This window comes from Epinephelus fuscoguttatus, linkage group LG6, assembly GCF_011397635.1.
Source record: "Epinephelus fuscoguttatus linkage group LG6, E.fuscoguttatus.final_Chr_v1".
In the NCBI taxonomy this organism is placed as follows: domain Eukaryota; kingdom Metazoa; phylum Chordata; class Actinopteri; order Perciformes; family Serranidae; genus Epinephelus; species Epinephelus fuscoguttatus.
The window spans coordinates 24359003-24373635 of record NC_064757.1 but is presented as its reverse complement, the minus strand read 5'-3'; the positions used below and the strand labels follow the sequence as shown (position 1 = coordinate 24373635).

General features: G+C 40.5%; 1 protein-coding gene across 3 annotated transcripts in view; it reads right to left on the bottom strand.

Moving 5' to 3' along the window:
• Nucleotides 1-14633, bottom strand: part of vps13a (vacuolar protein sorting 13 homolog A) — a 48086-nt gene that overhangs the window by 16858 nt on the left and 16595 nt on the right. For 2 of the 3 annotated variants that reach the window (XM_049579995.1, XM_049579997.1), the window contains exons 30-55: nt 14449-14565; nt 14076-14179; nt 13754-13921; nt 13094-13401; nt 12843-12990; nt 12221-12392; nt 11817-11941; nt 11518-11687; nt 10181-10437; nt 9873-10057; nt 9606-9749; nt 9187-9396; nt 8871-9014; nt 8304-8405; nt 8055-8207; nt 7717-7975; nt 7226-7386; nt 6816-6919; nt 6345-6657; nt 5082-5218; nt 3861-4155; nt 3612-3716; nt 3293-3439; nt 2962-3093; nt 2660-2793; nt 1077-1145 (exon numbers count right to left, since the gene is read on the bottom strand). In XM_049579995.1, the coding sequence (XP_049435952.1) occupies nt 1077-1145; nt 2660-2793; nt 2962-3093; nt 3293-3439; nt 3612-3716; nt 3861-4155; nt 5082-5218; nt 6345-6657; nt 6816-6919; nt 7226-7386; nt 7717-7975; nt 8055-8207; nt 8304-8405; nt 8871-9014; nt 9187-9396; nt 9606-9749; nt 9873-10057; nt 10181-10437; nt 11518-11687; nt 11817-11941; nt 12221-12392; nt 12843-12990; nt 13094-13401; nt 13754-13921; nt 14076-14179; nt 14449-14565 (4363 nt within the window). The remainder of the gene's footprint in view (nt 1-1076; nt 1146-2659; nt 2794-2961; nt 3094-3292; nt 3440-3611; nt 3717-3860; nt 4156-5081; nt 5219-6344; nt 6658-6815; nt 6920-7225; nt 7387-7716; nt 7976-8054; nt 8208-8303; nt 8406-8870; nt 9015-9186; nt 9397-9605; nt 9750-9872; nt 10058-10180; nt 10438-11517; nt 11688-11816; nt 11942-12220; nt 12393-12842; nt 12991-13093; nt 13402-13753; nt 13922-14075; nt 14180-14448; nt 14566-14633) is intronic. The other variant, XM_049579998.1, reaches the window with a different exon arrangement.

The following is a 14633-nucleotide window of genomic DNA, read 5'->3' as shown; positions in this document are numbered from 1 at the left end:
ACTACTAAACAAGAAATTATAATCAGCTGAGTTGAGATGACAGTAAGCAAACAACGACAGACGACGGTACAGTAAAACAGAGGACAATATAACAGAGCCCAGCCACCAAGAATATACCGCCATGACAACCATCCAATCCAAAGTACCTGTCCGACAGAATACACAAACAGTTCCCATCAACAGACAGAAAAATGACAGTATGTGACGGTACGACAGCCAAACACCAAAAAGTCCCCAATACCTCCAACTGGAGAGATAAGGCATGTATACGCATGTTCACTCTGATACGAATCTCTATCCGGGCGAAACAAAGCAGGAATGGGAAAATGAAATAACTTACAGATGGAGGTGGAAAATAAGAGAAAACTAGTGGAAGCAACAGAACTACTGGAGGAAGCAGGAGGTGTGATTCCGCTGGCAGAATCCCATCCAGTCAGCAGCATTCAAAACTAGTACTTCTACAAGTAAAGATGATTTAACACTTGATAAGAGATCAAAGAAACGTGGCAATAAATAAATAAATAGGCTTAGATGTCTAACCTGCTCCTTTTACTCCATCTCAATGGTCCTTAAACTTTTTAGATCAGTGAAAAATTCCAGCAGTTTAATAAAAATGTACAAGAAAGTTTGATGATATTATTTTTGATGAGGCCTGTGCTGTATATATTTCTCATTGGTAAGTTTTAGGAGCAGATTACACAGACAAACCAGACTCAGAACTGAAGCAGTCTTCTTCTACTTATCTTTACCTGCACTCTTCATCTGACCATACTCTGCACTCAAGTGTGTTGTCACAATAATTTGCCTGTGATATCAGACTTACAATATTCCACCAATTTGTATCTATGTGCTGCATCATTTGTGTGTTTATGCGTATGAGTATTTGGATCATTCTTGGTCTTTGGAAGTGTTTTAATGCTACAATTATACTGTCATCCTTGGCTCCCCCCTCGTTTTGCATAAGCATGCTGCAATGCTAGCTATCTGCAGCTGTTCTTATTCTCCAGTCCATAATTCTATGTCTTTATTTGAGTTCAGAGTGCATCAGAAGAGTTTCCCCTTTTCATATTTTCTACCTGTCCTCCTCCAATGAGAAGGAGAGGTCGAGCAGCTCGTCAGCCACCCACGTTGTTTCTGTCCGGGCGCTGCATGACCCACAACACACAAACATAAATGGCTATCAGCAAATACAAACACTGTTAGTTGTCATTAACTCAACTGTTAAAGGCTTCTGAAACAAGAGGGAAAAAAGTATCATCGTCATTCAGCAAATGTGCAAAATACAAATCAATGAAATATGAATGTGAATGATTCACATGAAGAAATTCTACGATTACAAAGTGAGTCATTTGAAGAGATTTAATTTAGAAACAAAAAAAAAAAAGTGATAGAAATAAGCAGAAACCTAAAGTGAAAATAAAACACAGAGGCTGAATGAACGGGCATGACACAACTGGGAAGTCATCCAAAGAGATTATTTTGTTAAACTTGATTATTCACTTCTTTATCTTAAGGCGAGTGCGACATCAGGGCAACATAATTTAAATGAAAACTGGAACACTTTGAAATCACATTTACAGACAAGACTTACACCAGAGAAACCGTGACGTATTACTGTATGAAACAAAGCTATACAAAATGTTATGCACAAACTGAAAGTAACAGGTTTCAAGTAAACTGAATTCTATGTCAAGGTTTCAAGTTTTATATCTAGCTACACCAAAATAAAGTACGGAGTGCCGATCCTCTCTCAGCAAATACTTAAAATACATTTCACTTCCTTTCTCATTCACTCCCTGTCTCCTTCCTCGCTCCTGCATCTCAATCAGGTCATTTATTGAGCCCTCAAGATAACTTTCATTTTTAATTTATGTGTTAGCCTCTGTGTCACACGCTTGATCACATGATGAACCATGGTGACATGCTTCATTCATCATGCTTAGCATTAAACTTCTTTTCTTTCTAGGTATGCATCCCCAGATATTCGGCTTGTTGAATGCCATCAGCCTATCATCAATTAAGATGATATTAACCAATGGCAATGGCTGAAGGCTGATGCGTACCTTTTGTGTTGCACCAAATTTGCACAGGCCAAATGTAGTGTTGGTTATTTGCTGTCAGTTTCAGACGGCAGTAGCTAGCATAGCCAGCTGCTGATGTAGAGAAGAAACCACTGGCTGGACCCCTCTCTGGCATGACTTAGGAGGGCAACAGCTGCCAGGTGCATGTGTGGCTTGTGGTTTTTTTTTTTTTATGTTTGCTTTCAGTGGGCAGCTGTCAAGCTACGCATCTCATATCTTGGATGAGAAAAGAAATAGGCTAAGCTGCAAAAAGCAGATATTATCATCTTTGTAAAGAATAACATGTATCTTACTAAGAAGTAAGCTGTGAAGTACCAGTAATTTTCTTTTCTTTTTATCATTAATATTGGAAGAGGAGGAACACAGGATGATAAATAAACAACAACGACAATACATCTGTATCATCAACTGCTAATTTTTGAGCATCAGAATCAGTACTGTCTCAGAATTTTACAATCAGCGCATACCTAATTTTTTCTCCTCCCTAGTCTGACCATATTCGCACAATCGCTGACACAAAACTGCATTGTTCAAAAAATGTCTATGTCCTTCTAACTGTCCTTCTTTTGTTCTCTCACCTCTGATAGAAATGCAGTGTCTGGTCTTTTGTGTGATTGATGATGAGGAAGGGGGCTGCGCCGTCATGATACTCAGAGAATCGGATTATGGCCGAGTGCTCTGACAGGTTCACGTCTACAGTGATCCCGCCCACCTGCAAAAAAGAAGCAAATAACAGTCTTGTCAAAACAAGGGTTTTTTAAATGCTCTGGAAGCCAGTGTGAGTACATTTTGTCAGGACTCAATATACTTAAACATCAACTGTCACTTGTAATAAATGACTTCACATAAAGGGACAACTCTTATCTTTGTGTGTACTTACAGAGTTGTCCAGATGCAGCAACAGGCAGTTTTCCGGTCGTGTGAAGTCAATAGTGCGAGGAGGCAATAAGCAACCTTCTACTTTGATCTTTAGCCGCTTGGTGTCGTTCTCAGGCCAGAAGGGGATGGCTGACTAAATGTGGAATAAAACAAAACCCTTTATAAACACTGGAAGTAAAGGTTTCATCTTAAATGTTACACAGGAAATCATAATAATGAATGTATACACTTAAGTGTAATTACAAGAAGTAGTACTATCATTAGCAGTAGTATTCCACAATAATGCATATGCAGAGAACACAGATGTAAACAATAACAGGTTTGGCTCCTACCTGTTCTGGCAGAGCCTCGGTCCAGTTGTCCTGCCCCTCTTCACATATGAAAACGCTGTGCTTGGTTCTGTTGACCAGCATGTAAAACGGCACGAAAGACACGATGCGGGTCAGACTGAAACTGCTCGCATCAATCTTCACACCAACCTGAGGTCAGACAGGTGTCACACAAATACACAGATGATGATTATGTACTTATTCAATTACATAACCTACCATAGTCACATAAAAAGTGATTTAATATTCCTTCCAAATGCAGGGTATGCGACATTGAGTCTAAAATTATGTCTGAATATCTGCCAGTGTGGCAAAATCTTACCAGATAATCTTTGTATCGGCCTTTGCATTTGACATCTCCGTAGCTACCGACTGTATCCAGGGAGAATTCATCAGAGAGTTCACTGTCTGAGATCATAAGACGGACCTGAGTGATGAAAAGAAATACACAACATATATATACACAAGTAGTTCTCAAACTTTTTCTGTCAACATCTGTGAAGTTTCTCCTTATGTGCATAATGCAACCAGATTTCAAAATTGATTAGGCTTAACTGTAAAACCCTCTCACCTTGTTGTTTTTCAGGAAGTACCGAGGCTTGAAGGAGAAAAGCAGTGGCATGTCGTAGTCGAGGGGATGTTTACGGTGGATGTCATCAGCTTTGTACTGCAGCAACCTGCCTGTCTTGTTCTCCATCCAATATGGTGAGTGGATAGCCACCACTGTTTGTCCCAGGTCGTATTTAACATGCACTGCTATGTCCAGCTCAGCCTTTTTCCTCTCCGTCCCTTCACCATAGTCTTCGTCATTCTCTCGCTGAGACTGGAATACTATGAAGGTGATCTCCTCCTGGTCACTGCGGAGACTGTAAGACAGGATAATGTGTTGATTTAAATTAGAAATGTAAATGTTACTACAGAAAGCATTTTAGATTTGCTCTTTACACCACAGACTATGTGAAACAAAAATGGGAAAAAGAGCTGGAAATAACTGAGGACATGTGGCTGAATGCCTGGGAAAGACAGTCACCCTCCACCAACTCCTGGACCTGGATAAACCTGATTCCCTTTTTATCACTCCCAAACAGATGTCTATACAACCTGGCACTCAGCTATGCTGCTGGAGGGAATGTTGAGAAATCATTGTTGATCAAGCTCATGTTTACTGCTCTTGTCCCTGTATTCACACTTTCTGGAAGGTAGTAGCATGAATTATCTCAGTGGCAGTACAACATTCACATCTCTCGATCTTGGACATATCCCTAACAGCCTAAATCACGATGATACCTACCTCCTACAGTAAAGTTCTTGCTGGCAGCAAGTAAAAAGGCAACTACAAAATAGTGGTGTCAGTAAAACTGTCCCACTGCTGCCCTCTTTGTACATACTGTTTACCACCTACATCTCCTTGAACAGATGATCAGACCAACTTTATATGACTCCAAAAAGAATTGGGAGAAAAGCTGTGTGAAAAGTATTTATTAAGCCAATGAGAAAGATCTTAACTATTGTATGTACAATGTGCAATATTTTATTTTAAATTACGCAAATTTGACTTAACTTACTGATCATCCCACGACCTCATAATTTTTTTTGTTTCGAATTTGCTTTTTCCTCCTGCTCTTACAATGTAAAAATGTTCAGGAATAAAAAAGTAGAACAATGACTCCCCTATAAAGAAATTTCCCTTTCACAAAAACGTTGGTGATGACCAATGTGCTCAACATATGTAGACAACAGGAATAACAACAGGAAAGTAAAACATTAACAATAAATCAAACTGATAACAAACCTGTACTCAGAGGACCAGTCCTGAGCCAAGTAGTTCAACAGGACGAGATCGAGACTTGATTGGTTGATGACTGCGGTCTGGAGCTGGGCAGAGTGGCCCGGGTTCAGAGTGACTTCAGGTGCAGTGTTTCCACTGTCCTGTTGAGCAGGAGGCAGAGAGGGACACTGAGTTTCATTGGTTAGCCAAAAAGGCTCAGTATTAATTCTAATAAAATATGTAAGAAAAAAGGAAGAAAAAGGAATTCTCTCACTTAATTTAGAGCTTGTTCCACATGATCCAAGAGCAATATTTAGTGCACTTATATTAATCATGTGCACCCTTTGTGTTACCATGATGGTGAATTTGCACATCTTACCTTCAAAGTGTGTTCACTTTAGTAACTGACCATTTTCCACAGTGTAGCATATTCTTAAAATTTTAGGTTTTCTATCTTTCTGGCGACAATGCAGTTGCAATAAGAGACTATAATTTTCTTGTCGGTGCATTCATTGATGCTCAAACATCTGGAAGAAGTCTTTCAAAAATCACTGCATTTACAAGCTGTGTTTTTGAAATTATAACTTAAAGGATAATCAACAAGCAAACATGGATGCTGTGAAACAGGGCAGCTCAATTATGGCAAAATAATCACGATGATTTTAACATGATACTTCTGATAACTTGATTTATTCAATGTCTTTTTAACAGTGATTTTTCTATATATTTATTTAAATTTTAAATATATTTCAACTGAAAAGCAAATGAAAAAAATGTTTTAAAACACAAGATAAAGAAAATAAATAATATATTGATATAAACAAGGCACAAGAGGAGAGGGAGAGCGCTGTTAACAGAGGAGCGATTAACAGGAATGAATATGTTTCATGCTTTTTACCTGATTGAATAAGTTGTTACATTAGTCGTTAGTTGCTTCTTAGAAATAAAGTCACTATAAGTGTCTGAAAAGCCGCTAAATCTAGAGAGAACGTCACCAAGCTGGTAACACTGAGCGCATGGCTGTAAAGAAAAGGTGTGCGCAGGATTTATACACAAGACAAAACAAGGGCATCATTGTGAAACAGAATGTGGCACAATAATCATTTAATCACAATTATCTTGTTTATCTTGTTTGTCTATTATCTTGTTTGTCTCGAGTCTCAAATGTCTATCTTCTAACAACTGTGCAGTTTTGAAAATTTGTCGTGCACTGAAACATGCAAACCCATTTGTTCCTTTCGAGTCTACACAGGCTACTCTGAGAGATGATTACCACACACATCCTACCTTCAGTTTGTAAGAGATGGGGTAAGGCAGCAGGTTACGTAGCACGATGGAAGGCCACAGGTGAAGCACGAAGGGTACATCAAAGTTCTCCCCAACACCTCCAGTGTGTTTGAATGTCACGGCATCTTTTAATGGCACCATGTTGACCGTCAGCACACCACCCTGATCTCCACTGCGACGGCAGGTCTGCTGGAGGCTTGTCTCAGGCTGGTGGTTGCTGATGTCTTCGTAGCTGAAGCCCTCTGAGCACTCGAAATGCTCACCCTGATCGTCAGCGCCGTCCTCTGTTACTGGCTGAAGGCTTAGCTCAGACCTGAGGGGGGCAGCAGAGAAAAAATATGGGGCAAGGAGTGTGTACAATAAAATGTGTGCCTCTCTTCATTATACCCTCTGTTTGCTGTTTTGTGCACAGACAGACGGAAAAAGAGACTGGAAAAAGATGTACAAGCTTGATTGTGTGTTTGCCCTCACCTGTATGAGTCCAGAGGCACACAGAACTCTTCAGTCGGGAGAGCTGTTCCCAGACATGTTGATCCTTCAAAAACTTTGAATGGGATTAAGAAATGATTGATGATCTGCATAAAAGAGGACAAAATCAAGAAGGATTTATTAGGATTAAAACGTATTGTCTTGTGTTTCAATTTGATCTCTAATCCTATTCTATCTTAACAAATATGTATGGATATTACCTAATTTTAAAAAATGCAAATAGAACAGGAGCACAGACACGCTATTTGCTTGGCAGAGCAGTTAGGGGTGCATATCATCACCCTTTGCAGGTGCTTTGAGTATTGAGTGGTGTCGTTTTGTCTTATTTGTGCAGGTTAAGCAGCTGCAAAAGCTGCGTAATCCTTTTGGGAATTAGCCCATCACTGTGTTACCTGGAAAGGAGAGCGGATCTTGATGTACTTGCTGCCCTCCACAGAGTAAATCTGACAGACCAGGAAACGAGTGACTCCAGAGTCTTTGTGCATGACGCTGTACATTCCCCTGCCCACCTTGATCAGGGGGATTACACTGGCTGAGGTGTGGCCCATCGGAGCTGGGGAGGGCAGAGGAAATAGGAGAAGTTCATATGCGTTTGACTGAGTATTTTACCATGACATTTTTCTTATAGTAGATAATTTGATAAAAAAACAAGAGAAAGGAGAGGGAGAATAAATGATATTGACATTTGTCAGAGAAGATAAGCACCATTTTTTTCAAAATAAAAACAGACATAATTTCATTTCATTATTTAAAAATCAAAACCTTTTTTATCTTTTACAATTTGTGCTTTAACTTCATGGTAAATCCAAGTTGACTGCCAAGTTGCATCAGTGTTTCCTAGCATTTGCATATACAGTATAATTGTGTATGCAGGTCAGCTCACTAGGCTCTATGTAGTAGTCCCTTCCACTCAGGGAGATCATGGCTGAGAACTGGTCGGAGTCTGTCGTGGTGGAATAGTCCATCCCGAGCGTTTCCCCATCCTGCAGCGTCACTGTGCCGTTGGTGCTCTGATGGCCGGTGGGACAAAACATCTCACTGTGGCGGACAGACACTTGCAAACCCAGGCGATTTTTCACTACAAACGGAGCTTCATCTTTCTGGAAGGAGTCAGCTGTCTGTTTAGCAGCCTCTGCAAACGCCTGGGAAAAGAACACAAACATTATAGATGATCGCCCATCCTTTCACTTCCTGTTAAAATGATAACGCCGCTTCTCTTACCGTGCCCAGGTTACTTAGCATGGCAAGTCCACATTTGGAGAGGGTGATGTTGAGCTGATCTTCACTGCTGATGACAATGACCGTCTTATAGTCTGGGACATTGAAATCCACTTCATCTGACAAACCTGTGTACTTCACTGGCTTCTTCTTCATCTGGTTATAGGATAGCGAAATGTTAGAATCACTGTGCATGTGTGTATGCATGTGTGATGATACAGAATGCGTGTGTGTATTGATGTATATCAGTACCTTCAGTTCCAGTCTCCATGGCCTGAAACCATCTCTTGTGTCATCTTCCAAGGGCTCCAGCAGCGGTTCCCACACTCCCATCATATCATTGTAATAATGAACCTAAAGGCAAAAGGTAAGAAACTTTAGTGACCTTTACAGCCATGTGAGCTCTGGCCATAACAAGCTGGAAAATGTAAGCAAGCAAAAGCAGTGGAAAAATAAAATAAAACAAAATAAATTTAAAATAAAATTAAATTAAATTAAACAAATAGAAAAAAAAGAAACAAAACAAAATGACCTAACCATCAACAAAGAAAAAAAAAAAGATAAAATAAGTATCTAATTAATATAAGAAATTAAAATAAATAGGGGGGTTAATCTCTACAGGGCATAAAGTATAAAAATACATCATTTACAAGTCTATTATGCATTTATACTTGAATGAACCACCAACCAAAAACACAGAAAACAACTTTAGAAGTCAAAAACATTTCTAGGGCTATTTTACAGTGATGTTAATTTTGGAATCAGGATAATGTCCTCGGATCAAATCTAGGAAATAAATACAGTGCTTGTGTGTGTTACCTCCAGGTTGAGCTCACTGTGTAAGTTAATGAGCGTGGACCAGTTTTTGACGTCTCCATGGAAGGAGGACTTGGCCAGAAGCATTGGGACAGTGCGGTGTCCCACTCCAGCCTCCAGAGTCAGACAGATTGATCTGATGGTCACCTGCAGGGATGGATAGCCAATGAAATTACACAATCTGTTCTCTTTATTCTGTGTAAAGAATAAAATACCACCGCAAAACCAAACGTGGGTTTGTGGTATAACAGTGACTGTATATTATAGCATACAATTTACCATACAGTATTATTGGCTGTGTCACAATGGAGCCAAATACCTGTAATGACTCTCCTGATGGTATAAGTGGGGCCAGTGACTGCGTGTCTTCATCCCCCTCCTCTTCTAGGAACCACAATTTGAGCTCCTTCCAGCTCCGTTTCTCCCACAGGTCCACAGGAACAGGACTGTCCAGCTCCTCTGGGGTCTCTGCTGTGGGAGTCAGTGCCGACTGGATGGTGATCACCGTGTTGATGATGATTGGAGATACCTGGGAGTCAGACAGCAGACACATAAAACTGGTTCATACCAACTTCTTAGCTGAAAGCTAAATGTCAGTGTCTAACTGTGTTTTTCCTTAATCCCTGGAAAAATATTTTAACATTTGTATTTAAAAACAATGCATTTCATAGATTTAACTCCTGGATTCAGAATATGTAATAATAATACTAACAACAATAATAATAATAGAATAACTACCTTTAACGTGAGAGCATTGATGGAGACTTCCATAGCCTGAGGGGAGGATGGGGTCTGAGTACTCTGGAAGAACACCTGACAAGGCTGCAGCACTGTGGTCACATTGTTTTTCCTCTTCTCTCTCAAGAAGGGACACGCCACAACCTACAAGAACAACCGTTATCCAGACATTCTCTTTTATATCAGATATTTTTGCATGCACAATAACATTTTAATTCTTTTAATAATCTGCCTTTCTCAGGGTCACATTACAATGACAATACAAACCTTGAGGTCCTTGATCCCAGCAGTCATCTGTGATCCATCTGCACCACTTTTCATCACTAGTTCACACTGCGTGGTCATCACCAGGGCCGGAGCATCAGCACGTGTCAGGTCAGCCACAAAGACAATCTCAGGGTTACGCACCAGAACATTCATCTCGGTCTTTGACACCACGGCTGGAGCTACAGCTGACAGTGGCAGAGGGTATAAAAGGAAAACATCAGTTCATTCGTCTGATTAAGAGAACATGCAGATAGTTTTATTTTCTTGGATCACTTTCAACTAAAGTAAAACTGGTATGATTGACTCACTGGACTCCTTAGATGTAGTAGAGGAGTTAATATTCTTCTTCTCTCCTCCTCCAGTGCTGTTCTTGGGTTGTGGCACTTGAGCAAAACCCTGCTGGGTGGCCTTGAGAAAGATATCTGCCACTGTGAGAAGGAACTCCATGCTGGCACACAGGTACACATCCTGCACCAGTGTGTCCAAAGTGGTGCCCTCACGGCCCTGACGGTAGTTCACCTCCACCATCATGTTCTGCTCTGCACCAGGACGCATTGCAATCATCCTGAAGAAGACACAAGTTAAAGATTTCAACAGAGGGGATGCAGAGGAGAGTATAAATGTCATAAGATGGATATAAAAGAGAGACTGAGAGAGTGAATAATGAGAAGACGGTGTGTAGAATCTTAACTAAATATTAAGGCTGCCCCCTAATAGTTGACCAAACTGTTAGTCGATGAGAATAGTCTTAGTCAACCAAGTTTTCATTGGTCAGTCAGTGCAGACTTATAAATAGAAAGAGATGGCACTTGTTGCTGTGCGATGATGACAACACGGCTGTGAATGCACTGAAGAGAAAACTAACAGAACAAATTGACAAGAGATAGGAGCTCACAAGGAGTCTCGAGACCAGCATATATTGTGTATCCAAGCTGCTGTCCTAGACCAACATTTTAAGATCACCTTATTCCTTGAAGCAGAGAAATGAGACAAGATATACTTGCAGTGTCAGATTTGGCTGAGAGTTTATTTCCAGCTCAGAGAGAGGATCATTACAGCAGTACAGTATTTGTTAAAGGTTCATAAATGTCATCTTTTATTGTGTTTCAGTCTCCTTGCTGGTTGTTCCAACACATTCATAATAACTACCGCTTTTGCGGTTTGCATTGTCGTTAACAAGCAGCTCACTTTGTGCGTGCACTTGTAAAATGTATATTTTGTGGTTCATTATCAATGTAGTACTCTGTAGTACTCTGTAATGTTTCTCACAACATTCTTTCTCAGCCCTGGAACTCAAACCATTTTCTCAACACCCCCCACCCCCCCAAATATAACTAGTGAATTAATACTATAAATGTACAATGACTAGTCAACAGACAGCTTGAACTGTTTGTTGACTAGTCATTGTACATTTACGAACTATTAGGACTATTAGTCGATTGGGAAAAACATTCTCTTGTCATCTTGGGGTTTGGCCATTTTTCATGGTTTGACCAGCAAAAGTACAAAAGTAGACATCTCTCACTGGATGCGTATGAATGAGTGCAACAGTGTAGAGTGTATTGTGTGCCTAGAGTAATTAATATGTGTGTGTGTGTGTGTGTGTGTGTGTGTGTGTGTGTGTGTGTGTGTGTGTCTTTAGTACCTCGGGGTGACCATCTTGATTCTGGGTCTCTTGTCATCTAGAAGGCAGGCAGCCAGTCTGACTGAGGCCTTCATGGAGCTGTCAGAGTACATGTGGACGGAGGTGGAGATGGTGCCCAGAGTGAACTCTGCCAGCTTCAGCTGCTCATCGTGTGAGTCCAACAGCTGTAACTAGATAATGACATATACACTGTGTTAGATTGTGCTGGCTGTGCGAGTATTGTAAAGTGAGGAAGGACATGTCTCATGTTCACACATCACTTGTGCTTGACTAACTTTGTGTGTGTGTGCGTGCATTACCTCATTGTCATTAGGGCTATACAGGACCAGCGTCATTGAGTCAAACCTGAAGTCTAATTTGAGCGTGTTCTTCAACTTGCTGCTTTTGTGGGGCTCTACAACTGCAGCCGTCACTACTGTGTTACCTACAAAGTTATCACAGCACAAATCCATGTCATGAAGGTTCATTTGTTTTTGGTTACAATGGTTTAAAATACTTTCATTTGAAGAAAACACATCTTCAGATTTTGTAAGCTTTGAAGAATGTTCTTCAAACCTTATCAGTCAAACTCAAAAATAAAATGGTCCATTGTCATTTGGTGGACTGACACATGTACTTATGTGTCCATTCATATCTTACGTCTTCTGTCTAATTTCTAGAACTTAACACACAAACACAAACAAGCATGACCACAATGACTTACTGCTGGCTGGTCCAGTGGTTCCAGAGCCCTGGGACTCTTTGTTAGAGACAGAGTCAGAGGAGTGGTCACTGATGGGCGGAGGAGCAGGAGGTGGAACAGCATCAGACTTCTCTGACAAGTTCTCACTCAGAGTTCTCAGGACCACTGTCATGTCATCCTGACTGAGGATCAGCTGTTAGGAACACACACAGAAACTGATAATAACCTACTTGGGAAAATGGTTGTCGATTTAGAGTTTTACCGTAAACCTTATGTTGGGATCAGATATCAGAATGGACAAAATTCTAATATGCTCATTTTCAGGTTCATTTTGTATTTTTGGTTCTTACTAGAACTTGTTTACATGTTTTAATCTTAGATAACTGTGAGAATAAAAGCACTTTTTACAGTGAAAAATCATCAATAAAAGCTAGAAATGACCAAAAAGGCAACCAAGTATGCATTCCCCTGATGTTAGCACGTAGCTACATAATATATACACATGCAGTAACGTGCCTGGAACAGATGACCAGACAAAGAAATCTGTCATGAGCTGTTGTCAGCGCACTAGTGTTTAAGAAAGATTAATTTGCTGTATATCAGTCATTCCTTCTCATGCTAGCAGTGCTACAGCACTACTTACACTCATGGGCTTTAGATGAGCAGTGATCTCTATGTCTGGTATGCTGTGGTACCAGTTGGATGAAAGATTTCTCTGCACTTCCAAGTCCAGGCTGACCGGCATCAACAGCTCGGTGTCTCCCTGAAAACCCCCATCAATGTATGTGGTCCTGTGGAAGAAAAAGCAACAACACACAAATAATGAGAGAAGCTATTGAGAGAGTATGTGATTATTGTGACTCTTCATAATCCCTAAAATGTCTGGTCTCTGACCTGTACATCTTGAGGTCAGTCAGTCTCACAGTCATTATATCCACAACAGGCGGGATCTTAGCATCGCTTTTACAGGGCTGCTTGGAAAAGCGGTTCTTGACTGACAACAGACCGAGGTCAGCGACAATGACATTGGAGGAAGAGGAGGACTGGGGCAGGAAGATGACGGGAGCGTTGAAGTGGACGTTCAGAGCGATACGAGTGCTCCGCTCTGCCAGCTCCTTCACACCTGACGCTGCTTTCTCTGCAGCCTGAACTGTCACCTCAGCCAAGGCATCTTTAGCCTCTTGAAAGTTATTGATGAATGCCTGAGAGGAAGAATGAAGAGAAAACAACAGAATGTAGGAAAGAAATTATTAGAAGTCTGGGTTTAAATACAGAAAAAACACAGGTCCACAGAAATATTAACATATATGCATCATTAGTTTTAAGTGAGTCAGTAAGTAATTCATATTAAATTAAGTTTTATGGCACTCCTAATTTCATTATCACCTTATAAAACAAATGGAAAGACTCACATATTCATGAAATAATAATCCTGCCTTACACATAAATGTGCATGTGCAGCTCTACCATCGTTATCCCACACAGATGAACTGATACACACACAACACCAACTATTTAATGTGCTGGATTTTGACGAGGATACAGAATTCTTACCAATATGGAGGAGACAAACTTGTTGAGGAAGATGACCTGGATGCATCCCACAGTCAGCGTGACAGCGGTGTCGACATTAGACATGTCCAGATAGGCGTCTCCACCTGTTGCATTTGTGTAGTTTACCATGCGGAAGGCAAACACTTCCTTATCAGCAATAGACACAGCCTATGCAATTAATGAGAGATAAGAAAACAGGATTAAAGAACTATGGGGAAACACAAATCAGAGGAAGGAGACGAATTAGAAGTACATTAACTGCATCGCTACAAGCTCTATGGAGTCTTCACATTTTTGAATGAAGGACGCTTGTTGATTGTACCTTCTTGTACATTGCATCTTTGTCGCAGTCTAGGATCACGATGTTCTTCAGGTTGGCCAGAACCTCCATCTCCTTCTTCCTCATCAGAACCTCAGAAACCAGACCTGCATGGTTAAAAAAGTGAGATGGTGAGAAAGCACTTCTTTGCATTTTCCTGTTGATGGCATACTTGTGTGCAACATATGGAGAAGCAAATCAAAAAGGTTGCATCCTAAGACAAAGAAAGAATTTTGGCACCAGACTTGTTGCCACATTCATCACCATTTATGATTGATGAAACAACAGCGCAAACAATATCTACAAAAATGCAATGCAGAGGGACTGATTTTAGCATCTTCAGGAACACAGAGCAGATGTCACAACACTTTCATACCTTCGATACTAATCTCAGAGATCCTGGCTTTCTGTCCTCGAATGAAGACCTTCAGACAACGGAGATCGGCTCTGATATGCAGATTCACCACACCTGCAAACTTTGAGGTCTTTGTACCTGTGAGAAAAAGGTGACAAGAAGGAAAAGATGAGTATTTGAAGATGACAACGAAAAATGAAGGCTCT